This window comes from Chrysemys picta, chromosome 13 (assembly GCF_011386835.1).
Source record: "Chrysemys picta bellii isolate R12L10 chromosome 13, ASM1138683v2, whole genome shotgun sequence".
Classification (NCBI taxonomy): domain Eukaryota; kingdom Metazoa; phylum Chordata; order Testudines; family Emydidae; genus Chrysemys; species Chrysemys picta.
The window spans coordinates 6785999-6810492 of NC_088803.1; the positions used below are offsets into that span (position 1 = coordinate 6785999).

The window sequence follows — 24494 nt, forward strand, 5'->3', positions numbered from 1 at the left end:
GAGTTACAGCGATTGACTTTGAAATGTATTCTTTGGAAAGTAAATCCAGACAAAGTTCCCCTTCTCCTGCTGCTTGTTCTTCAGGGTGCACACCCCCTGCATCCTCAGGTCCATTTGCTTTCTTGGTTGACTGGGTCCCTTTACAGTAGAACCTCGGAGTTATGAACACCAGGGCTATGAACTGACCAGTCAACCACACACCTCACTTACAACTGGAAATATGCAATTAGGCAGCAGCGGAGACAAAAAAAATACAGTACAATACTGTGTTAAACGTAAACTGATTTTAAAAAAGGAAAACAGCATTTTTCTTCTGCAGAGTAAAGCTCTATTAAGTCAATGTTCAGTTTTAAACTTTTGATAGAACAACCACAACATTTTGTTCAGAGTTACGAACATTTCAGAGTTACGAACAATCTCTATTCCTGAGGTGTTTGTGACTCTAAAGTTCTACTGTACCTTAGATGCAAATGTTGTGCTGTGGTCCTTTGCTTAGAGTCAAGCTGTCACACTGTCTGGACTGGCTCACGATGGTAGATCCCTACCTCAGGGTGTACTGTTAAAAACAGGGCAGACACCCCAAGCTGGTGGTGGGTCCTATTATTCGATGTCAATAAACCAGTAACAAATGTGAACTCCTGGATCACTGTAATAGCCTTACCATGGATTGACACAGTCCCCTTGGGCTCTCCAATCTGTCTTGCCTCCAGGTGCACCGGACTTAGTGGAATGGTCACTTACACCAAAAATCACATCACATTCAGGTTGCTTCCAGAACCAAGAGACCATTCTCTTCCCCAGAACAATTGGTACCCTAGATCGTACACCAAAGACAACACCTGTAGCCAATCCTGGAATCAACTATCTAAAGGCTTATTAACCAGGAAAAAGGAATAAGAGAGTTCTCTGCAGGTTAAAGCAAGCAAACAGATACACACCAATGAGTGACCCTCTAAACCCGAAGAGTGACAGATTTGTAGTGATCTGTCTATCCAAAGTGTCCAAACTGTCTATCCAAAGCCCCTGGGGATCTCTGGCTTCAGTTCAGAGTCTCTAGCCCTTCAGAGTTCAAATAGCCCCAAAAATGCCATTTCTTCTTGTCAGGGGTTTTATTCCCTCCCCCCAGATTTCAGGAGGGTTGGATGTGTTCACATGCACGTCTCTTCTTTATGGGTGAGGGGACGAGAGCAACAAAGTGTTTTGTCCTCTGATGTTCCACAATGGTTTGTCTGGTGTCTATGGGCCTTCCTTTGCTGGGCAGGAAATAACACCTCCTGTGGCAAACTTGTATTTCACACTTGGCCATGCTTGTCTCTGGACTGTGGGTGTTTACAGTTTCAGAGGAAACACATAAATATCACCTTATAACATGGGATACGAACGTTATCTGTGAGATTAATGTAGCCAGCCTCATACAAGCATTTCATAGAGTCTAAACTCTAAAAACATTCCTAGACGTCCAAGGCCTTGTATACACCACACAATTTTGATGGCAAAAGGCAGCTTTTGTCGACAAAACAATGGAGGTGTGCACACTAGTATGTGCCTCCCACGGACAAAACTCTCCGGCTTTGCTGACAAAATAAAACCATCTCAATGAGAGCTCTAGAGCTTTTTGCAGCAAAGTCAGATTGACAAAGCATCACAGTGGACACTGCATTCATTATGTTGCTGTAACTGGCCTCCAGGAGGTATCCCACAATGCCCACTGTGACCGCTCTGCCCAGTTTTGAGCTCCGCTGCCCTGCATCCAGCTACAGAGGTACGCGCCCCTCCCCTTTCACAGCCCTAGGAAGTTTTGTAACTGCTCAGCATGGAGAGCTCCCGTAGCTACTGCCCAGCTGAGCAGGCCGGCTCCACAGCGAACGCACTCCTGCCTGGACTACGGGGTGGGGGTTGGGGTGGATCTCCTGGGTCTGTGGGGAGAGGAGGCTGTGGGAGAACTCAGGGGGAATCATGGAGTCAAAACATTACTGGGGAATCCGGCTCTGCCCGGCCCTAGGACGGCAGCAGCAGGCAGGCAGAGCGGCCTGCTCCTGGGGTGGGGGAGACAGGGCTGCCCAGAGTGGGGGCAAGTGGGGCAATTTGCCCCAGGCCCCGGGCCCTGCAGGGGCCCCCATGAGAGTTTTATGGGACCCCTGGAGCGGGGTCCTTCACTTGCTCCAGAGGCCCTGGAAAAATCTCGTGGGGCCCGAGCCCCCGGAGCTTCTTCCGCTCCAGGTCTTCAGCGGCAATTCAGCAGCGGGGGGTCCTTCCACTCTGGGACCCGCCACCAAAGTGCCCTGAAGACCCGAGGCGGGGGGTCCTTCCGCCCCGGGACCCGCTGCTGAAGCGCCCAGGCCCCCTGAATCCTCTGGGCAGCCCTGGGGGAAGAGAATTCTCCCATGCTGTGCAGAGCCAGGGAGGGAGGTGGAGGCTGAAGTTGGGGTGTCCCCCTCCCCCTGCTGGTGTACGGTCTCTGCTGAGCTGGGGGGGGGCACAGGGGGACACCAGCTGTCTGTGCATCAGCTTCTGCCTCAGGATTGGTTGCTTCTGGCTGCTGTCTGAACTTAAATAGCTTGCGGACACATTCACTCTCCCCAGCTCACTCTCTCTCTCTCTCTCTCTCTCTCTCTCTCTCTCTCTCTCTCTCGCTAACACACACACACACACTCCCTCTCACACACTGCCCCTCCCCCCCCACACACTGCTGTGGGCTTGTTGGGTTAGTGTTCAGGAATGTCAGCTTGGTCATATTACGGAGCGATACTGTCATGGTTCCCTCCCCACTCTGAACTCTGGGGTACATGTGGAGACCCGCATGAAAGACCCCCTAAGCTTATTTCTACCTGCTTAGGTTAAAAACTTCCCCAAGGCACAAATTCTTCCTTGCCTTTGGATGGGTACTGCTGCCATCACCAAGTGAGTTAGACAAAGATTCAGGAAAAGGACCACTTGGCGTTCCTGTTTCCCCAAAATATCCCCCCAAGCCCCTTCCCCCCCTTTCCTGGGGAGGCTGGAGAATAATATACCCACCAAATAGGTAAACAAAGTGAGCACAGACCAGACTCCTGGGTTTAGGACACTAAAAATCAATCAATCTAACACATTTCTTTGCTATTACTTACAATTTATAATCTTAGATGCTTATTTCAGGTAGGGTTTTAGGTCTCTCTCTGTCCCGGAGAGAACAACAAAGAGAGCACAAACAAAAACCTCCCCCAGGGATTTGAAAGGATCTTCTTCCCTTATTGGTCCATTTGGTCAGCTGCCAACCAGGTTATTTGAGCTTCTTAACCCCTTAGAGGTAAAGGAGGGACTTTATGCTACGCTCAGCTGTATGTTTAGACAACTACTTTTAAAAGTGATTTAAAATGTGTTAATTTGGGGCACACACAGCAATCGTTACAAGGCTCTTAGCACAGTGCAAACAAACAATGCCGGGTTCAGCACAGGACAGCAACACACATTACTGTGGCTCAGGGTTAATATGCTCCTTCAAGGCATCCCTGCGCCAAATAGCACCCCCACTGGGCTCCTCTTCTAGCCTTGTGTTCATAATGCACAGCACAATACTGAAGAGCCGTGCAGGAGCCAGGCCTTCTGAAAGAGATGGTTGGGTCACAGGTTACCTGGCCTCTGTTTGCCAGAAGCTGGGAATGGGCGACAGGGGATGTATCACTTGATGATGACCTGTTCTGTTCATTCCCTCTGGGGCACCTGCCATTGACCACTGTCAGAAGAAAGAAGACCGTGCTAGATGGACCTTTAGTCTAACCCAGTATGGCCATTCTTATGTGACCAGGGCAGTTGGAAATGGCTGGCGATCTGAAAGGATGCCCATGGAATGATGGGATTGAGAAACCTGAATCATGTGATGCTGTACCTGCCCCATGAGAAATTGCAAGCCTTTCCCAAGCACCCTGCGGCCAGTTGCACCATGGGATAGCTACCCACAGGGCGCTGCTCTCTGTGTAAATGCAAGAGCTGCTAGTGTGGAAATGCAACAGCGGTTTATTTCCAGCAGAGGCTGTATGTCAGCATAACTTGAGGCAACAAAACCCTGTAGTGTAGACAAGGCCTAATACTTATTTTGAGGAAAACTAACACACAGGTGACCTGGTCTGGTCTCCAGCTATGGTTTTGTCTGCTCTTAGCTAATGCCTGTATCCTGGGCAAGAGCTGGGATGTGATCTTATCATAGAATATCAGGGTTGGAAGGGACCTCAGAAGGTTCTAGTCCAACCCCCTGCTCAAAGCAGGACCAATCCCCAGACAGATTTTTGCCCCAGATCCCTAAACAGCCCCCTCAAGGATTGAACTCACAACCTTGTCACAAACTTTCAGTGTAATACAAGCCAGGCTGTTTTTCTTAGCTGCCATTAGCTTGATCCATGGAGATCATAAATCCACATTTGTTTGTTTCCGAAATACCTTCATAACATATTTCCAGCACCCATACATAACTCTTTCTACACAGCCCGTATACACATCATGCAGTGATAGTCATGAGCAGTGGATCACCAGTTTTTATATGATACCTGACAAGATGTTGGTTGGCAAAATATTCTGTCAACAGTGTGTTGGCTGTGCCCTTTGCCAAGTGGCATAAAAGGGCTGTTGGGGTGTAAAGGGTTAAGGATATGGATGCCTGGAGAAGATGCAGAGAGACATAGAGAGGGTTCTCCCTCCTTATTTAGCTGCCTATCGGGTGTGCGTTGTCACCACCTCGCTATACAGCACATGCTCATCTTCAGCAGGCTTGGCTTTGTTTTTCAACCGGGTTGTGTGGGCCTGTAAGGCTGGAAATACCATGAGCGCGTAGGTGACTTCTAATCCCTGGTGGTACAAGTTTTAAATTATTTAACCCCTCACTTCACCCTAAACACAAACAAAGAATAGTTATTGGCTACACCATATCAAGGGAGAAGATGGGAGATCACATCCCCTTGCCCCCTTTCACACACCTCTTTTCTTCCTATGGCATTAGCAGATGAGAGCAGCCAGGCCTCCACCAAGAAGCAAGACACCATCATTTGTCAACAGTTTTCAGCCCGGCTCCTAGGGGACAGGATCCACCTCCCGCTCACATTTTCCTTGTACCCACAGGTGAATTCCCTGGTGTTGTTGGGACCGGCCTTTGGGATGCTTAGCACAGAGACATTCACAGAGCCGGTGCCAGGCTCCATGGTGTTGTTCTCAGACCCCATGTCCCCTGGGATGATCTTGACTCCATCCTTGTAGAAGTGAAATCGCCACTGTCTGGCATCCTTGGAGACTGCGCAGGTGATGAGCAGGGGGAGTCCTTCACTCACTGCTCCAGAAGGGGGATCCAGCCTCAGCCCTGGCTGGGGAGGGGGATCTGTGGGGTGCAGGAAAGGGGAGGGGTCAGCTGGGTCATGGCAGTGGGGAATGTGGAGATGGTGCCCAGAATTCAATTTATTCAGATCTGACTTGTGCTCTGTCTCTAGAGCCTCTTGCTTCACCTCAGATCCCAATAAGTATAAACCTGGGACCATGCTGTGTGCAGGAGACCAGCATGTCAGGAAATCATCTTTCAATGTAAGTGTCGTGCTCAGTCCAAGGTACGTAATACCAAGACTGGCCCAGCCTAAGGAGAGGAGACACTGACCAGCTGGGCCTGGGGTGGGGTGGGAGGCAAGTCCCAGGTCTATGTCAACAGAAGGAAGCAACTTGATCAGATGCTGTCATAAATATAAAGGGAAGGGTAACAACCTTTATGAATTCAGTAATATAAAATCCCTCCTGGCCAGAGGTACAGAATCACTTTACCTGTAAGGGGTTAAGAAGCTCAAATTACCTGGTTGGCACCTGACCAAAAGGACCAATAAGGAAAGAAGATACTTTCAAATATGGGGGGTGAGGGGAGGTTTTGTTTGTGCTCCCTTTCTTCCCTCTCCGGACAGAGAGAGAGAGACCAGGCAGATAAAACATCTCCTGAAAACATACCTGAAACGATTAATCTAAGTTTACAAAAATTGTAAGTAAGGCAAGGAAATTAGTTAGATTCCCTTTTGTTTTAGCATGTAAATTTTCCCTATGCTAAGAGGTAGTTTCATTCCTATTTTGTAACTGGGAAGCAGAGTCAGAGGGGAATCCTCTGTGTTTTAAATCTTTTTATTTACTCTGTAAAGTTACCTTCCATCCTGATTTTGCAGGTGTGATTCTCTTACTTTTTTTATAAATAAAATTATTCTTTTAAGAATCTGATTGATTTTCAGTGTCCTAAAAACCAAAGGGTTTGGTCTGTGCTCACATTGTAACCAATTGGTTCATATATTATTTTCAAGCCGCCAAGGAAAGGGAGTGAAGAAGTTTGGGGGCATATTTGGAGGGAATAGGGATTCCAAGTGACCCTTTCCTGAATTTATGTGTGAATCACTTGGTGGTGGCAGCAATACCATCCAAGGACAAGGAAAAGAATTTGTGCCTTGGGGAAGATTTTAACGTAAATTATAAGCTCTGGGGATCTTTCATGCGGGTCCCCACATCTGTACCCCAGAGTTCAGAGTGGGGAGGGAACCTTGACAGACTTCCTGCAAAAATGAGTGAGAGCCGGGCTAGGGGATGGGGATGGCTTCCTTCAGATACAATATGGGGCTGGGATGTGGGGTCAGATGGTGGCCAGGGTCACTAGAAGGTGACTCATTTTTTGCCAGTCTGCCATTATTAATGCCCCAGCCCCTGATATTTATGGATCCCATACATGGACCACCTCCATGTCATAACCCTGGAGGAGAAGGCTCCATCTCAGCAGCTTAGCATTAGCTCCTTTCATTCAATGTAGCCACGTTATGGGTGAATGGTCAGTGTACACAGTGAAGCACCGCCCAAATAGATAGGGCTGCAGTTTTTTAAGAGCCCACACCATGGCCAGGGATTCCTTCTCTATAGCCACATAGTGCTGCTCCCGGGGCAGCAGCTTCTTCCTCAGGTACAACGGGGTGTCTCTCCCTTTTCATATCAGTTTCCATCTGCACCGCGCCCAGCCCTGTGTCTGAGGCATCGGTGAAAACCAAGAAGGGTTTGTTAAAATCCGGGTTTAGCACTGGGCTTTGGATAAGTGCCCCCTTCAGGGCACAAAGAGCCCTCTGGCACTGCTTCAACCAGACCATCTTGTCAGGCTTTCCCTTCCAACAAAGCTCTGTGAGGGGAGCTGCCAGGGAGTGAAAATGGGGCACAAACCTCCGGTAGTACCCCACCATCCCAATGAAAGCCTGGACCTGCTTCTTAGTCTGGGAAGCAAGCCAGTCCTTGATTGCCACCACTTTAGCCGGCTCTGGCTTCAGGTGGCCACCCCCCACCTAGTGGCCTAAGTATGAAACCTCTGCCATCCCCACCTTGCACTTTTCAGCTTTGATGATCATTCCTGCATCCTGGAGGTGACCCAGCACCCTCTTCATCTGGGACACATGTTCTTCCCAGGTCTGGCTAAAGACAAAGATATCGTCAATATACGCTAGAGCAAAGTCCTCCATCCCCCTTAGCAACTGATCCACCAGGTGCTGGAAGTTGGCAGGTGCCCCCTTGAGGCCGAAAGGCAGGACCAGGAACTCGAAGAGCCCTATTGGGGTGGTGAAAGCAGACTTTGCCCTAGCCTTGGGGTCCAAAGGCACCTGCCAGTAGCCTTTGGTAAGATCCATGGTAGTGAGGTACTGGGCGCCCCCCAACTTGTCTAGGATCTCATCGGTCTTAGGCATGGGGTAGGCATCGGAGACGGTGATGGCATTGAGCTTCTGATAGTCCACACAAAACCAGATTGACCCGTCCTTCTTGGGGACCAGCACCACAGGTGAGGCCCAGGGGCTGGTGGACGGATCGATCACCCTTAAAACCAGTATGTCCCTGACCTCTCTCTTCAGGTCCTGGGCTGTTTTCTCAGTGACCCTGAATGGGGAACATCTGATGGGCGGGTTGGTTTCTTTCTCCACCTGGTGGACAGCCAGGTTAGTGAGCCAAGGCCGATTGGAGAACAGCTGCTGGAATGAATGCAGCACCTCTCTGATCTCTGCTTTCTGGGCAGGGGTTAGCTGGACTGAGAGGGGAATTGATTTCAGTGGCAGGTTAGCCCCCAGCCTCAGGGAGGAGTCCCACCAGGGGATCCTATCCCTTCTCCTCCCACTGCCCACACACAGCCAGCACCAACTTCTCCCTGTCCCAGTACAGTTTCATCATTTTGACATGATACACCCGGTGGCTGTGTGCCTGGATGGACAGTTCTGCTACATAGTTCACCTCATTTATGTGTCTGAAGACTTTGAAGGGGCCGTTCCAGGCAGCTTGCAGCTTGTTCTTCCTCACAGGGATGAGGAGCATCACCTGCTCCCAGGTAGCATATGAGCGGGCACGTGCTGAGCGGTCGAACCAGACTTTCTGCTTCCTCTCGGCCCTTGCTATGTTTCCCCTAGCCAAGCCCATGAGCTCCACAAGCTTTTCCCAGAAACTCAGTACATACTCCACCACTGATTCCCCATTGGGAGAGGCCTTTCCCTCCCTCCCCTCATCAAGTCCAGGGGCCCTGTCAGGGTTCCTTCCCAACTCTGAACTCTAGGGTACAGATGTGGGGACCCGCATGAAAGCTCCCTAAGCTTATTTCTACCAGCTTAGGTTAAAACCTGGAATGCTGCCACCACCAAGTGACTTAACAAGAAACAGGGAAAGGACCACTTGGAGTTCCTCTTCCCCCAAATATCCCCCCAAGCCCTTACACCCCCTTTCCCAGGGAGGCTTGAGAATAATATCCTAACCAACTGGTTACAAAGTGATCAAAGATTGAAACCCTTGGGACAATGGGAAAATCAGTCAGGTTCTTAAAAGAAAGATTTTATTAAAAAGAAAATATAAAATTCATCTCTGTAAAATCAGGATGGAAAACACCTTTACAGGGTAATCAGATTCAAAGAGCCCAGAGGAGCCCCTTCTAGCCTTAGTTTCAAAGTTACAACAAAACAGGGATAAACCTCCCTCTAGCAAAGGTAAAATTCACAAGTTGAGAAAACAAAGATAAACTAATACTCCTTGCCTGGCTGTTACTTACAAGTTTGAAATATGAGAGACTTGTTCAGAAAGACTTGGGGAACATGGATTGATGTCCGGTCCCCAAGAGTGAACACCCACCAAAACAAAGAGCACAAACAAAAGCCTTCCCCCCCCGCCACAAGATTTGAAAGTATCTTGTCCCCTTATTGGTCCTTTGGGTCAGGTGTCAACCAGGTTACCTGAGATTCTTAACCCTTTCCAGGTAAAAGGATTTTGGAGTCTCTGGCCAGGAGGGATTTTATAGTATTGTACACAGGAGGGCTGTTACCCTTCCCTTTATAGTTATGACACGTCCCCCAAATCACAGATAGTGTTGGACAGCCAGATCCACACTGGCTGTGATTTCTTCCTGGAATTCTAGGAGAAAACAGAGTTAATAAGACACATGCACCTTTAGTCATACTACTGATTATATAAAAACTAACAATATCTCCCACATTCCAAGAACAATTGTTAACCAGTTGATTCTGGGAAACATTGACAGGAGAGTGCATCAGCCACTTTGTTATAAGCTCCTGAAATGTGTTGTATTTCAAAATCAAAATCTTGGAGAGTTAAATTCCACCGAAGAATTTTTTTGTTATTTACCTTGGCGGTATGAAGCCACCTTAGCCAGCATGGTCGATTTGTAGTTGGAAACACCATCCCCAAACGTATGGGCATAGCTTTTTCAGTGCGTACATAATGTTGTAGCATTTTTTCGCTGATTGACCAGTGGCTTTCCCTCTCAGACAGTTTGTTGCTGAGAAACACGACAGGATGGAATTCTTGATCCGGTCCTTCCTGCATTAAAACTGCTCCCACACCACGCTCGGACGCATCTGTGGTTACTAGGAATGGTTTGTCAAAGTCTGGGGCCCTTAACACAGGGTCAGACATGAATGTCGCTTTAAGCTGGTTAAAGGCCTTCTAACACTCTTCAGTCCACTGAACTGCATTTGGCTGTTTCTTTTTGGTTAGGTCTGTCAGTGGAGGGATTTTATAGTATTGTATACAGGACGGTTGTTACCCTTCCCTTTATAGTTATGACAGGCTGTAAGAGAAGAGAAGAGAAGAGAAGAGAAGAGAAGAGAAGAGAAGAGAAGAGAAGAGAAGAGAAGAGAAGAGAAGAGAAGAGGCTCCTTGGAGTAGATTGGTGTTTAGGGGGATGGAGGGATGTGGGGCGGGGGGAATCGTCAGACAGACAGACAGCAGGATGGAGGCTGAGGGAGGTCACTTACCCAGAAGAAGGAGAAGGAGGGTTAGCTCCATAGAATCATAGAATATCAGGGTTGGAAGGGACCTCAGGAGGTCACCTAGTCCAACCCCCTGCTCAAAGCAGGACCATTCCCCATGCTGAGCTGGTCACTCTGGGCTGAGAGCTGGGCCCTGTCTGGGTGCAAGGAGGAGGGTGGGTCCCTCCCCTCTGATGGAGGCAGAGGGAGTCACGGCGTCAGGCATGGTCACTGCTCAGCTCAGGAGCTGGAGACTCACCTGTGCCTCGTGCACAGGGCGTGCAGAGGGGAGCTGGCCATTTTCCAGGGCTGACAATGTTGAGGAGGCCGGAGCAGCAGCCTCAAGTGACTGATACCTCCAGGGTTGGGCCAGGGACTGAGCTGGGGTAAAGGGACCTTAGATTAGTTACAGTGTATTACACCCGCTGGGGATCCGGTTGCATTGACTCCAGTGGAGCTACGGCCCATTGACACCACCTGGGGATCTCGCTCATTCACGGCGATGACTCTGAAACCAGCCCCCTGGTGCAGCTGTGTCCTTGGGGAGTGTTTTGAACTAACATTTGGAGGTTCTGCTGCAGCACAGGGATCGTTTGCACAGACAGGGAGTGTCGGGGCTGGGGAGGGTTTCCAGTCCCCAAACCCGGATCCCAGGTGTTGGGCATTGACCCTGCACTAGCACTAAGAGGGGTAACCAGAGCTGGAGTGTGGGCCTGGCCCCGCTGGAGATGGAGCTCAGCTGGGCAGTGAGTAGAAAGGGAGGCAGCCCAGACGAGAAGTGGGCTGTGAGGAAAAGCTCTCCCATTTCTCTCTGGTCGCTGGAGGGAAGGTCTGGAGAGAAGCAGCTGTGAAGACAGCCCAGGGAGATGCTGTGCAAAGGGCCCGAAGGAAAGCCAAGGTAGGGAGGAATCCAGCAGGCAGTTGGGAGGTGTCTGGGGGAGCAGAGCAGATCTCAGTTGCTCACCACAGCACTCTGGGTTTGGTTTCCCGTCTCGGCCCCTGGGAACGGTGGGCGAGATCCCCCAGCACAAGAAGGAGAAACACTGCTGAGTTTGGGGGAGGGTCTCTGGATAGAAAGTTCTAGTCAGCGTTGGTCTGTGCAAGAGCAAGACAATGACCCTGCAGAAGCTGGGGAGCGGTGAAGGGGCTGTATGGGGGATGGCCGGGGGAGTCTGGGGAGAGATGGAGAATTATGTTGATTTGAGTTTAATTTACTGGACTCTCTGTTTATCCCCACAGGAGGCAGCCAGCTGTAGGGCCTATCATGGGGGGAGAAATCACCACAGAACCTGAGGAACTGTCAGCAGTAGTGCTATACCAGGCCCTGCCACAAAGGGAAGCTACAGCAGTGAGTCCCCTCTTCCCCACCCAGCCAGACTCTTGGCCTGGAGACAGACCGTCTTGCCACAGTGACATTTTCATGTCCCCTGATGAGAAAATCCATCATTTTCAGTTCATCGTGAACCTGCCGTCTAGAGACAAGCGTTGAACCTGCTGCGGCTTTGCTCTCCGGTTCCGCACTCTGAGCGTTGTGAGTTTCAAGCCTTCGTACAAGGCAGAGATTTCACTGAACCCAGTGACAAAGAGCTTTAGGGATTTTCTTTGTCTTCCCTTGCACGGCCCATAAACACCATGGATGTAATTTTCCAAGCTTTGTGGACATTTTACAGTAGGGAAAAGGATAAAAGAGAACAGCAACCAAAGTGGGCTGGAAAGAAGGTTAACTGAAGGCGGAGTAACTGTGTTATTCCCATCTCCAACCCACTGGAGCCCACTTCCCTCCCAGAGCTGGGATTAGAACAGTTTTTTTCTGACTCTGAGCTCCCCTCTGCTCGAACCCATGAGACTCAATACCACTCACAGCATCCGGAATAGAGCCCAGGAGACCTGGTTCCCAGTCCCCCTGCTGGCTGCCTCAAAATAACGCACGGGAGGACCAGAGACAACTCTTCATCATGAACCTTCAGTCAAACCAATGGAGTGTCACAGAGATGAAGGGTGCCAGAGAATGTCACTGTTCTCCTAGAGCCGCTGTGGGCTCTGCCTGTGGGCCTCTTGCAATCCCCAGAAGACAGTAGCACAAGGAGCAATGAAGGGTCACCAACTCTTGGGACTCCATTTCCCACAATATCCTGCCTTGTGAGCTGTGATCCACTCCAATCTCTCATGCTCAGCAAGACTGGGTGACCCCAACCATGTTCACTGTATTGCCCTGGGGGTGCCGTGGCACAAGGAGCAAGGCAGGGGGTTAGCAGGGGGTGCTCTCCCATGGCAGGCAGTGCTGGCTGCCATGCCCTGTGCAATGCCGGGGGGTGGGGGCTGTGCTTCAGGAAGGGGCGTGAGTGTCTCCTTAGGGTGCATTGTTCTGCTGGACTTGTCACCTCGTGGGAGGTGTGCACAGAAACTAATAAGATGCAGGATTGTTAAATACCCACTGGCTTTTCACATGTGTAATTCTTGTCCCCAAAATTCCCACCTCCTCTTCCACTGGGCACAGAAATTTCACTCTGCTGAGCTCATGGATAAAGGTCTGCAACTTTTTACAACAGCTCCGGTGTCCTACACTGCGGGGGGTTGGATGGGTTGATGTTGGCTGGGATCGCTGCTCACTGACATGGCGCAAAAGCTGCTATGCCTACAGCATGGGGGCTGAGTGTCATGTTTTGGGGTTTGATCCAAAACCACCTGCCCTGTATCCCTTGGTGCCCTGAAACGCTCAGGTGCTGCAGCTCGGTGTCTGCACATTCCCAGCTAGCAGACAAGTACTTACTGAGTGTTTGCAGTCAACAGCCCTGATTTAGCAACACCGACTCCAGCAGCCTGCTTGATACATCCCGCCATGCCCTGGTCCCCAGCAGCCTCGGTTACTGCTAGGAAAGGAACCCCAACACACACACCCCGGTCTGCATTTCCCCAAACCACCTGCCCTGAAATGTCCAGCCCTCTCCTGCAGCATCCAGAGAAATAATAGTGGTCATTTGCTCTGTTTAAGAGACAAACTTCAGCTGCTCGCCACGTTAACTGGAGTTACCAGTGACTTGAATTCAAATCCAGCCCTGGGTTGGTTTAGAAGAGAATAAACCAAGTATATTAACAAGAGGCCATGGGTTAAGAGATTCCAAATAAAAAGAAACCCAGTTAGAGATGGTTACAAGTAAATCAAAGGGAAGACACACAGCTGAAAGGCTAAAACTCAAGGTAGCAAGGCACGGTCTGTGTTGAAGGTGATTTCACTTTCCGGTTACTCTTGGTCTGGCCTGGCTCTCGATCCTGACTTTCCTGGGAAGTGCGAGGTGCTGGTTTCCCTTGTTGTCTTAGGGGGAAGAGAATTTGGAGGTTTACTGCCCCTCTCTGTATCGTCCAGGAGACCATGTTTCTCTATGTTTATTGAGCCTGCTTCAGGAAGGAAGGTCTCCTGGGGGTCCCTTCTCTCGCCCTCTCGATAGCTGAGTCATCACCTCTTGTCCTTGGTGGCTTGATGGCTTTGTTTACCACCCATGTACATCCTAATTCTCTTGTCACTGGCCACCCGGATTAATTTCTATTCAAGTCCTGGTTCTCCTTTGTTCAAATACAGACTTTAAAACAGACTCACGGAGGTTGGCCACATCTCTACCTTCAGCGTTCTCACCTATACTCTGCAGTGATATTATTGACCAGTGTAGTGGGATTTTCAAATGATACCTCACAAGGCAGAGTTTGTATAGGTCATTGCAGCTGTGTGTAGGGTGTGAATACAGGGGTGCGTGGGTTCACACCGGGCAAGCAAATTCTGTGCACAAGGATTGTGAAGCTGTGAAACAGTGACGGTGCCCCACCCCAGATTCAGCTTCTTTTTGGTTGGTTGCTGAAGCGTTCATGGTGCTTAAAACCCTTTGAAACCCTGTGGATGTTTCTCAGACCTCACTCTTGGACTTTTCAGCAGAACCTCCCCCTCCAGGCTGTAATTCAAGGGGAGAGATTGCAGATCAAACGGGTCACCTTGTGGAGAGAATCCAAGACACAGAATGAAAGGCCCCCTTCACAGAGGAAGCCAGTTACCTGGATCTAGAAGCAGCAGTGGGAGCCGAGGAAGATGAGACCATTAATGAGGAAGAAGGAGCCACCTACTGCCAGCTCCCGGACCCAGAGGAAGGTTCGAGCTGCAGAGAGAGGAGAAGCTCGAATGGAACCAGCAGGTTAACATCCCTGCTGAGCGCGATGCATATGATGTCCGTGTGTCCGTGCCTCTAAGACTTGTGACTAACTCCCCTGGATCTCAGAAGCCATCCAGCTGAGATGTGAAACCCACCGACAGCCCTTCCCTCTCACACTGGTGGACACCAATTTCTGATTCTTCCCATCTGTGTGTCTGTCCCTCTCCTGTCAGCCTGTCCTCCAGCACCCCGTGACCTGCCCTGTCCTCATTTGGACATCAAGGGAACTGGGCACAAGTATGTGGGGTTAGAAGAGTCAATTTTTCTGGGGAGATGTTAGCAGCCAAGAGCCACCTCACCTGACACTGTGACGTTCCTGGCAACAGTCACAGCCCGGCTCCTGGGGGACGGGATCCATCTCCCGCCCACATTCTCCTCGTACCCACAGGTGAATTCCCCGGTGTTGTTTGAACTGTCCAGCGGGATTCTGAGCACAGAGGTGTTCATAGACACAGTCCTGGGATCTGTCGTGTTGATCTCAGACCCCACGTCCCCAGGGATGAGCTCGGCTCTGTCCTTGTAGAAGTGAAACCTCCGCTGACCGGCGTCCCTGGGGGCCGTGCAGGTCATGAGCAGGTGGATCCCTTCACTCACTGATCCGGACGGGGGAGCCACACTCAGCGCCGGCTGGAGAGGGGGATCTGTGGGGAGTAGCAGAGAGGAGGAGTCAGAAGGGACATGGCAGTGGGGGAAGTGGAGCTGGTGCCTAGAATTCCACTTATTCAGAGCTGACCTGTGTCCTCTCTCCAGAGCCTCTTGTTTCACCTCAGGATCCTGAGGGTCTCCCCCCAGAAATGAGGAAGAACTGGGCTGGGGGAGAGGATTTCATCCTTCAGATACTATATGAGTCTCTGATGTGGGATCAGAAGGAGGCCGGCGTCACTAGGACATGACTTGTTTTTTGTTATATCTCTGTTACTAATGCCCCAGCCCCTGATATTTCTGTAGATAGTGAGGGCCCAGAACATCTGGCTATCCTGTAGCCTGATTTGGGGTAGGTTAGTAGTGTTGATTTAATTTATCCACTTAATTTTATTTTTCTTTAATTAATTAATTAATAATTTTATTAATTTTAATAGTTTAATAATTATGGTGAATATTCATTAGTATGGGTATTTGGCTCGCCAATTTGTTTAATGAGAAGATAGAGTTCGTCCGGAATCAGGCTTCACAGAGTTTATAAAAGAAAATTCGGGGTTGTGACAGGAAGTTTACACAGAAACAGATGTAGTCATAAAGACTTTTTATTAAAATCAATGAAGATAGTAAGTAAATGGAAAAACACTTAGAGTTACAGAGTTACACTTGTATCACAGTTCGTTAAGAGAATATAAGGCTATACACTGCAAAATGGATGAATACTCACACCCTGTTCTTGATAATAATCTGGTGCTGGGAATACCTTGGGCGTTTTTCACACTTCTAGTAAAGGAAGCTACTGCAAAGTGACTTGTTTTCTAAATTCACTCTATATGCCTTATCTAAATAAACATGTAAATGAGATTAAATCCGTTTTAATTTACAATCTTGTAAAGAGTGAAGAACGACCTATCAATAGCTAATAGTCGTGTGGAAGATGAGTAGTATTGATACATAGTTGAAAGGTGGAGGCAATGAAGAGCAGACAGGAGTAGGTAGATGGGTAGATTGCCTGTCTAATGGCAAACTGCCTGCCTTTTTATAAGGTATTTAATTGGAAATCCTCCCTCCTATGCCCATATTTCATTCTTCCCCCACGGAAATGTTAGGGTACACTTACCCATAGGCTAGTATGCATGTGTGTATGGATGACAGGTATGTACACACTTGTGGTAAATACATTAGAATGTGGGCAAAACCCCTCATTTTCCACCCCATTTTACTATTGGTTTAGGTAAAGGTCTCTAGACATCCGCGTGGGTGTTTTGCTTAATTTCACTTTTTCCTGGAAAGGGTCTCAAAAAGGTGTTAACTACACATTTGCTTTAACATACAGAGTTTAACCTGTAGTTAGGTCTCTTGCATTACAGCTAAACTTACTTTTAATATAAATCTATAAATCCAATACATCAAATACTCATTTTATAAGAAAGATATATTGATACAGACAGGCAGATTAATCCTTAGGGCCACACGCCCCCCTTTGACGGGGTGGTTTGCACAAAAAAACCAGGTCACCTAGATTGGATTTCATATCTGTGGGGCCCTTTTTAGCAACACTTTCATACCTGGGCAGATTTTGATAGGTATCTGGAATGGGCATCATGTATATATATATTCCTCACTCTGTGATGCTTGTATATGCCTCTGTCTAGGTGTCTGTCTAGGCATTTGCTTAGGTTTAGGCTTGGGTTTGTTGAATGTATACTGCAAGTAAAATAAAATAAGGAAATTAATTCCAATTGCAATTCCTTGGACGATTACCCATCCTTTTAATCCAAAATTTTCTCTGGGAGTTGTTGCAGTTCACTACCTTCATTTATTAACTGGGAAATAACTTGTTGGGCTTTGTCCATCTCATTAGTAATTTGGATTAGGTGAGTCTCCTTACGAGACATTAATGATTTTAGCTGTAAATTTAGTGGGGGAATATAGGCCAGAAAAGTGGGTGTGCTTTGGACAATTAAATCCTAATAAGCGGGGTTGGACTGAATAATGGTAATGTTCTCAAAAATGGGAATAGGGAAAATAGCTTGATTTCCTATTACTGGGGGTTGCTTTGTGGTAAAACAGAAATTTGGCTCTGTGACAGGACACTCCAAGGGACCATATTGGTACCTCTTTTGGTTGGTTACCACGCAAAATTGGTTACTTCCAGCATAGGTCACCCTCTCCATCAGTGTCTTCCACATGGTCAGCCTCACCAGGCATGACGATGATGAATTCTGTAATTTCTCTCCCTATAGTCCACACAAAACAGTGTCTGTTTCAAACACATTACCCCTACAGATATACTGAGGCCCTTTCTCAAAACAACAGGCCATCTGTGGAACTTTCCAGGTCTGAGTTGGAGTGTGATAGATTACCAGGGGAGGTGCATTAATGCGTTCCCTGTAGATGTCATCTTCGAGGTGACCTATAGAATGGATAGGAGCCAATTGCCTGTACACATCCTTGTTTGGGTCAAACACTGGTAACGAGACAATGAATGAGACATACAAAGATTGTACCATCATACAATCTTTTGAAAGAGAACAACTGTCTCGATTGGGGTGAGGTGTCACATATCCTAACTCTCTCATAGCATCCAATGACAAATGCTGGCATGCATCCAAACAAGTAGATCTTTCCTTATTCCGTTTTTGAAAACATTTAGGGCAGTACCAACTTAACAGTTGCTCATCTTTAATTAAGTCTAGAACTTCTCCTAATCTCAAGGATTGTAATGCATCAGTAATAGTACATACAACATATTCCCGATATGCAGAGCATATAATTTCTTTCCCCAAACGTTTATCCCTTTGCTGATCATTGTTTAAAGCAATTAACTGATTAATTTTCTGTTGAGTCTCATTAAACAATTGGGTTATATCATGCATATTATAGACAGTATATCGTTCTTCCTGTGCCAACCCTTTTATTCCTTGTAACATTGGATTGACCTCTCAGTTGGCTTCCTCTTTTAACACATAATCTATATGCTTGCGGATTTTTCAAGTTCCATAAGGTACACCATATTTCAGGGAAATTGAATTTGTTGTGGATGTCTTGCACCCTCCTCCCTTCGAATTTTCATCTAAGGGCCACATCTTTTTCCAACCACTAGAGGGCAATGAAGTGACTCCCACTAATTGATATTCAAAAGAAACATCCTCCCCTCTAATTCCCTTAACCTGTTGAATCGGGTCGTTGATAATTTCCGGGTTGAGTGAAATTTGGTTGGTATGTTCTGTTGCTTGTGCCCAGACTGTTTGAGAGCTGGATGGTCCTGCTGGGATTCTACCATCCCAGAGGGTAGAGGCACAAGGCGGCCATGTTGAATATCTGGGTCTACATATTCTTGGGCTTGTTGAGTGACCATATCTTGTGCTGCTGTCTGAAAGTCAGGCAACTTCTCCAGTTATGTCAACAGGCTGCTCTGGGGACACAGTGATATGGAGAGCCGGGACGACGGCTGGAAAAGACAAGGGCATCGGGGGAGGAGATGGCTACTTGGGCAGCTGGTGACACAGAAGCCGAGGAAGGGTCAATGAAGAGCAGAAGAGGGAGGGATCCTGGACACAGACCCCTGCCAGCACCAGCCCAGGGCCCAGGGACCACCTCTCCACCAGGCCATGAAAACACTGAGCAGCAGAGATCTCACTGCCGGGGAACCCAGTGGGACCAGCGTCCCCTCCTTGGTACCTGAGGGGGCAGCTCCTGACACCAGCTGAGGATGTGGCCCCCTTGACTATAATGGAGCGACAGCGTTTTTCCATTGGGCTGGCTGTACCTATAGGCTCCTTTGGAGAAGTTGCTGAGTCTCACCAGCTGGGATCTCGCTCATTCACGGCAAAGACTCTGATACCAGCCCCCTGGTCCAAATGGGCCCTTGGTGTGTTTTAAACTAACGTCTGGAAGTTCTGCGGTGGCTCAGGGAGCCTTTGCACAGACAGGGGCTGACGGGACTGGGGAGGGTTTCCAATCCCCAAACCCTGACCCCGTGTGTTGGGTTTTGACCCCGCACTGGCACAAAAAGGGGTAACAGGAGCTGCAGAGCTCGTCATATTGGAATCCTGCAAGTTAGTGACCCCAGGGTCAGCCCCGTGTGTGAGAAGAACAGGGTCTCCGGAGAGGTACCCAGGGAGATCAGGGCTCAGGGAGAGGGTTGGGGCCAGAGAGAGGCCTGGAAAAGAGGGGTCAATGTTAGATACAGAAGAAGAGTCACGCCCAGTGTCCCCATTCCCATGGAGAGCTCGGGAAGACAATGATCACTCCAACTGCCTGGACATTTGGTGCCTTGCAACTAATGACCTTGGATGGCCCACCCTCTGCAGGAAGGCAGCCAGCATTGACCAACTAGAGAACAAAGCTCCAGCCAGGCTCCTGCATTAGTGCTGAGAACTGCACTGGGACCCTGCTGTCCTTTTTGATAGAAGAATCCGTATCCCAAAACCTGCTCATGCCGAGGAACCAAGCACCTGAGGGTAGCACACTCCTCTGGGAGATGCACTGTGTACCCGTGGTCCGGAGAGACCATGAAGGCCGGTGGGTGAGCTAGAACAGTAGCAGAGGGGTCAGTGGCGAGGGAGAGGACACAACGGAATGAGGAGATTGGAGAAGGGGGGAAGAGATGAGTCCTGGACAGACATGATCACAAACCAGGCTCATCTCACTGCACGGCACCCACCCCCCATGCTGGGAAATACACCACGGCAAATAAACCACGGCCCCCTTTCAATAGATCCCAAGACCAGAATGGACCATTGTGATCATGGAGTCTGACCCCCTGTGTCACCCAAGCCCTAGGACTTCCCTGAATTGATTCCTATGTGACCTAGAGCAGATCTCTGAGAAAAACATTTAGAGCATGGCTACACTTGTAGATGTAGAGCACTGAGAGTTAAACCAGCCTTCAGAAACCACAGCAGGGAAAACACTGACGTGTGTTTACACTGTCAGCTGCAAGTGCACCGGTGTGGCCACATTAGCAGCTCTTGCAACGGCCACAGAGAGCCGTGCATTGCCGTGGCTGCAACGTGCTTCTCAAATGGTGGTCGTGCGGAGGGTGGAGTGTGACAGGCAGTGTGTTGTGTGTATGTGGGGGGAGAGACAGTGTGTTTTGGGTGGCTGAGAGTGTGTCAGCATGCTGTCTTGTAAGTTCAGACAGCAGCAGACCCCCTCCTCCCCCTCATACACACTCACAAAAGAGCATTCCACACTTATGGTTGCTTTGTTGTGGAGCAGGTAAGTATGTGGGCTGTCAGAAACAGAGCTTTCAAAACAATGGGAAGAGTGGCCACTAGAGTTCAGGGGACTATGGGACGTTTCGGGAGGCCAATCACAGCGTAGTAATGCAACACCTCGTTCACACTGACACATGGGCATTTCAGTCGGGGCGCAGCAAGCTTTATGCTTCTCGTAGAGGTGGATTACCAGGAGCTCTCCAGCTGCAGAGTCCAGGCCCTCTATCTGCCTTGCCAGTGTGGACACATCGGGAGTTAGGGCACCCAGGGCTGCTTTAATGTGCTCTCACTTGCAAGTCTAGCCAAGCCCGCAGGCTTGATTCAGAAGTTGCCAGCGCTGGAGAATCCACCACGACCCCTGGGGAACTGTCCCAGTGGTGAATTCCCCTCACTGCTAAAATCTGCGCCTTATTTCCTGCCTGAATTTGTCTAGCTCCAGCTTCCAGGCACTGGGTCGTGTTAGATCTTTGTCTTTCGATTGCCCAATTTCTGTTCCCATGTGGAACTGCTAGACTGTGATCAACTCCCTCTGAACCTTCTCTTTGTTATACTAAACACCTCCAGCTCCTGGAGTCTCTCACTATCAGATGGACCCACTCTTTGTGGGGCTGAGCAAATTCCAGCTCCCCCCATCTGTGAAACTTAACACCCCCCATCCCACAGCCTGCTCCCCCCATATCCTCCCACTGACCCCAAATCTGCTGCTCTTCCATCCTGTGCACAGAGGAGATGACAGGGTGGGTGGGACTAGACAGTGGAAAAGGAGCAATTCAGGGAGAAGGGCAGGAGCCAAGGAGAGAATCTGCCTTTCTCACCAGGGATTAGGGGCATGAGCAGCAGAGCTGGGGGGGGGAAGGGTTCTTCATGTGCATGGGGAGCACCAGGACCCCCTCTGTGTCCATGCTGTGGGAGCGGGTGGGGGATGAAGAGTATGGGAGGGTCCTTAATGCACCTGGGGCACCTGAAGATCCCCCACTCTCTCTCCTGGAGAACGGGGGTTCAAATGGGGGCATGGTTTTAAATGCAAATATTCACCCCAAGTTCTCTATCTTGGGGGAGGGGAAGAATAGAGGGAAGAACCCATCAGCCAACCATGAGACCTGCCGAGCTGTAGCTAGAAGGCTTCAAAGAGAGAGAGAAATGAGGAAGCTCAGGCGGATGAGGGGAAGGGAGGGGGGAGTTTTTCTACCCATCGCATTTCCTCTGGGGTCTCTGCATACCCTGCTGTTAATGTCCTGCTGGGTGGTGCTGGATCTCTGCCCCTGACCCTGAGCCCTGTGTGTGAGCCCAGAGCTGGGGTAGGGAGAGCTCCCCCCTCCACACAGCCCCACCCCACCGCGAATATCTCAGCAAGGAAAGGAGACATTGTTACCTTGAGGGGACACCGGCCTGGGGAGCATCTGGAGAGAGGCTGGAAGAGAAGAGAAGAGAAGAGAAGAGAAGAGAAGAGAAGAGAAGAGAAGAGAAGAGAAGAGAAGAGAAGAGAAGAGCGGGGGTGAGAGCTCTGGGAGAGAATGAAGGGTGTAGAGGGATGGAGGGACGTGGGTGGGAGGATCACCAGGCAGACTGACAGAGGGAGGGATGTGGACCGAGGGAAGTGACTTACCCAGCAGAGGCAGAAGGAGAGTTAGCGCCATGCTGAGCTGGTCGCTCTGGGCTTGGAGCTGGGTTCTTAGCTCAGCCACTGGCCCTGTCTGGACGCAGGGAGGGGAACGGGCTCCTCCTCTCTGACGAAGGCAGAGGAAGCCACAGCCTCAGGCGTGGTCACCGCTCAGCTCAGGGACTGGAGAGACACTGGTTCCTTATGAGCAGGGCGTGCGGAGGGGAGCTGGCCTTTTCACATGGCTGAAACTGTTGGGGAGGGCTAAAGCAGCAGCCCCAGGTAACTGACACCTCCAGGTGTGGGCTAGGGACTCAGCGGGGCTAAAGGAACCTAAGGTGAGTTAACCTGGTTTACACCAGCTGGGGATTTTCCCCTTTGAGTCCAGTGGAGCTACGTCCCGATGACCCCAGCTGGGATCTCACTCATTCATGGCCATGACTCTAAAACCAGCCCCATGGTCCTGCTGTGGCCTTGGGGTGTGTTTTAACGTAACAGTTAGAGGTTCTGTGCCTCTGTCCCTGACTCACAGGACTTGTGCTCTCTCGTCTCCGTGCGGCCCCTGGGGGGAACCACAGCCCTTCTCGGGGGTCCACTCTCTCTCGGGGGTTAAGCCGTAGGCCCCTCTGCCTCCTGGAACTGCACCTCTCTGAGCCTTCAGCACGCCTGTCGCTCGCCTGCGCCCCCTCAGGGATTCCACTCGCTCTGGCCCTCCGGGGCCTCCATGGCCAGAGGGAGCGATGCAACCCTGATCTCTAGACCGGAGTGACTCCCAGCCAGTGTAAAGCTGAAGGGTTTATTGAATGTCTGAACACAGCTTAGGAAACTCTCCGGGCCCTTAGGCCTAGCAATCCTCAGCACATCTATGTCTCTCCTGCATCCATGGGGCTCTGGCGGCTCTCTCTCCCCAGTGCAGCAGCCCCCTCCTTCCAGCTGGGCATTGGATATCACTTCCCCCAAGTCGCACCTGTATTCTTTGTCTTGTGTCCCAGGTAAACAGGTCGCCTGGGCCTCCTCCCCTCTCAGCCTCTCCTCTCATACATCCTGTTTCCCCACTGGCTCGAACCAGCTGGTCGGGTCACCAGGGTCCTCTCTCCGCAGCCATTGTCCTCCCAGTGGCCAGAACCAGCTGTGACTTCTGAGCTGAGTCTCCCAGTCACCAGGTCACCAGTCGCTGGCTGCCATGTCCTGTGCGGTGCTAGGGGGCGCTGTGCTTCAGGAAAGGGCATGAGTGTCTCTTTAGTGTGCATTGTGCTGCTGGATTTGTCATCTCATGGAAGGTGTCCATAGATGCTAATGACATGCCTCGTCATTAACTACCCCCTGGCTCTTCACATGCACAATTCTTGTCCCCCAAATTTCCCCCTCCACTTCAACTGCGCACATAAATCTCGCTCTGCTGAGCTCATGGATATCCATCCTGTGCCTTTGTACAACAGCTCCTGTGTCTCACGCTAGGGGAGGGTGCATGAGTCTATGTTGGCTGGGATCACTGGTCACTTGCTGTGCAAAAGCCGCTATGTCAACAGCAGGGGGGCTGCATGGAAGTGCTGGATGTCACGTTGGGGTCTGATCCAAAACCGCCTGCCCTGTAACCCTGGGTGCCTTGAAATGCTCGGCTGCTGCAGCTCCCTGTTGGACATTCCCGGCCAGCCGACAACCGTGTACTGAGCGTCTGTGTGACGAACAGCCAACTCCAACTGCAGCAGCTTACTTGGTACACCCCACCACCCTCTGGTCTCCACCAGCCTTGGTTATTACTAGCTAAGGGACCCCAACACCCACCTCCCAGCCCAAATTTCCCCCCAACCCTCCACCCTGGCATGTCCAGCCCTCTCCTGGAGCATCCGGAGAAATAATAAGGGCAGCTTGATCCTGTAAAGAGACAATCCGCAGCTGCTCACCACGTTAACTGGAGTTACCAGTGACTTGAATTCAAACCCATCCCTGGGTTGGTTTAGATTGAAATAAACCAAGTTTATTAACAACAGGCCATGGGTTAAGTGATGCCGAGTGAAAACAATCCAAGCCAGAGATGGTTACAAGTCAATCAAAGTGAAACCATGCAGCTGAAAGGCAAGTACTCGATGTAGCAAGACCCAGTCTGCGTTCGAGATGGTTTCGGTCTGCGATTACGCTCGGTCCAGCCTGGCTGACTGTGTCTCGATCAGGACCTTCCACCAAAGTACAAGGTTCTTGTTTCTCTTCTCATCTTAGGGGAAGATAACTTAGTGGCCAGCTGCCCTCAGCCCCTCCTTACCTGAGATGCTGCTGCCTGTCCAGCCGCCCAGCTGAGTGGTGACTGCGACTGAGGCTGTGGCTTCCTCTGCCTCCAAGAGAAGGGTGGGGCCCATAACCGTCCCTGTGCCCAGACGGGGCCAGTGGCTGAGCTGAGAACCGAGCTCCTACCCCAGAGCGACCAGATCAGCATGGCGCTAACTCTCCTTCTGCCTCTGCTGGGTAAGTGACCTCCCTCAGCCCACAACCCTCTGTGTGTCTGTCTGTCTGGAGACTCCTCCCCCACCCTGACCCACATCCCTGCATCCCACTCGGCCCCATCCCCTTCCCAGAGCTCTCAGCC

General features: G+C 50.2%; 1 protein-coding gene across 1 annotated transcript in view; it reads right to left on the bottom strand.

The window, feature by feature from the left end:
* Positions 1-21998, bottom strand: part of LOC122172995 (alpha-1B-glycoprotein-like) — a 50569-nt gene extending 28571 nt beyond the window's left edge. Inside the window, exons 1-2 of the mRNA XM_065566517.1 lie at positions 21920-21998; positions 21686-21724 (exon numbers count right to left, since the gene is read on the bottom strand). Of these exons, the coding sequence (XP_065422589.1) occupies positions 21686-21724; positions 21920-21950 (70 nt within the window). The 5' untranslated portion in view covers positions 21951-21998. The remainder of the gene's footprint in view (positions 1-21685; positions 21725-21919) is intronic.
* Between the last annotated feature and the right edge of the window lie 2496 nt (positions 21999-24494).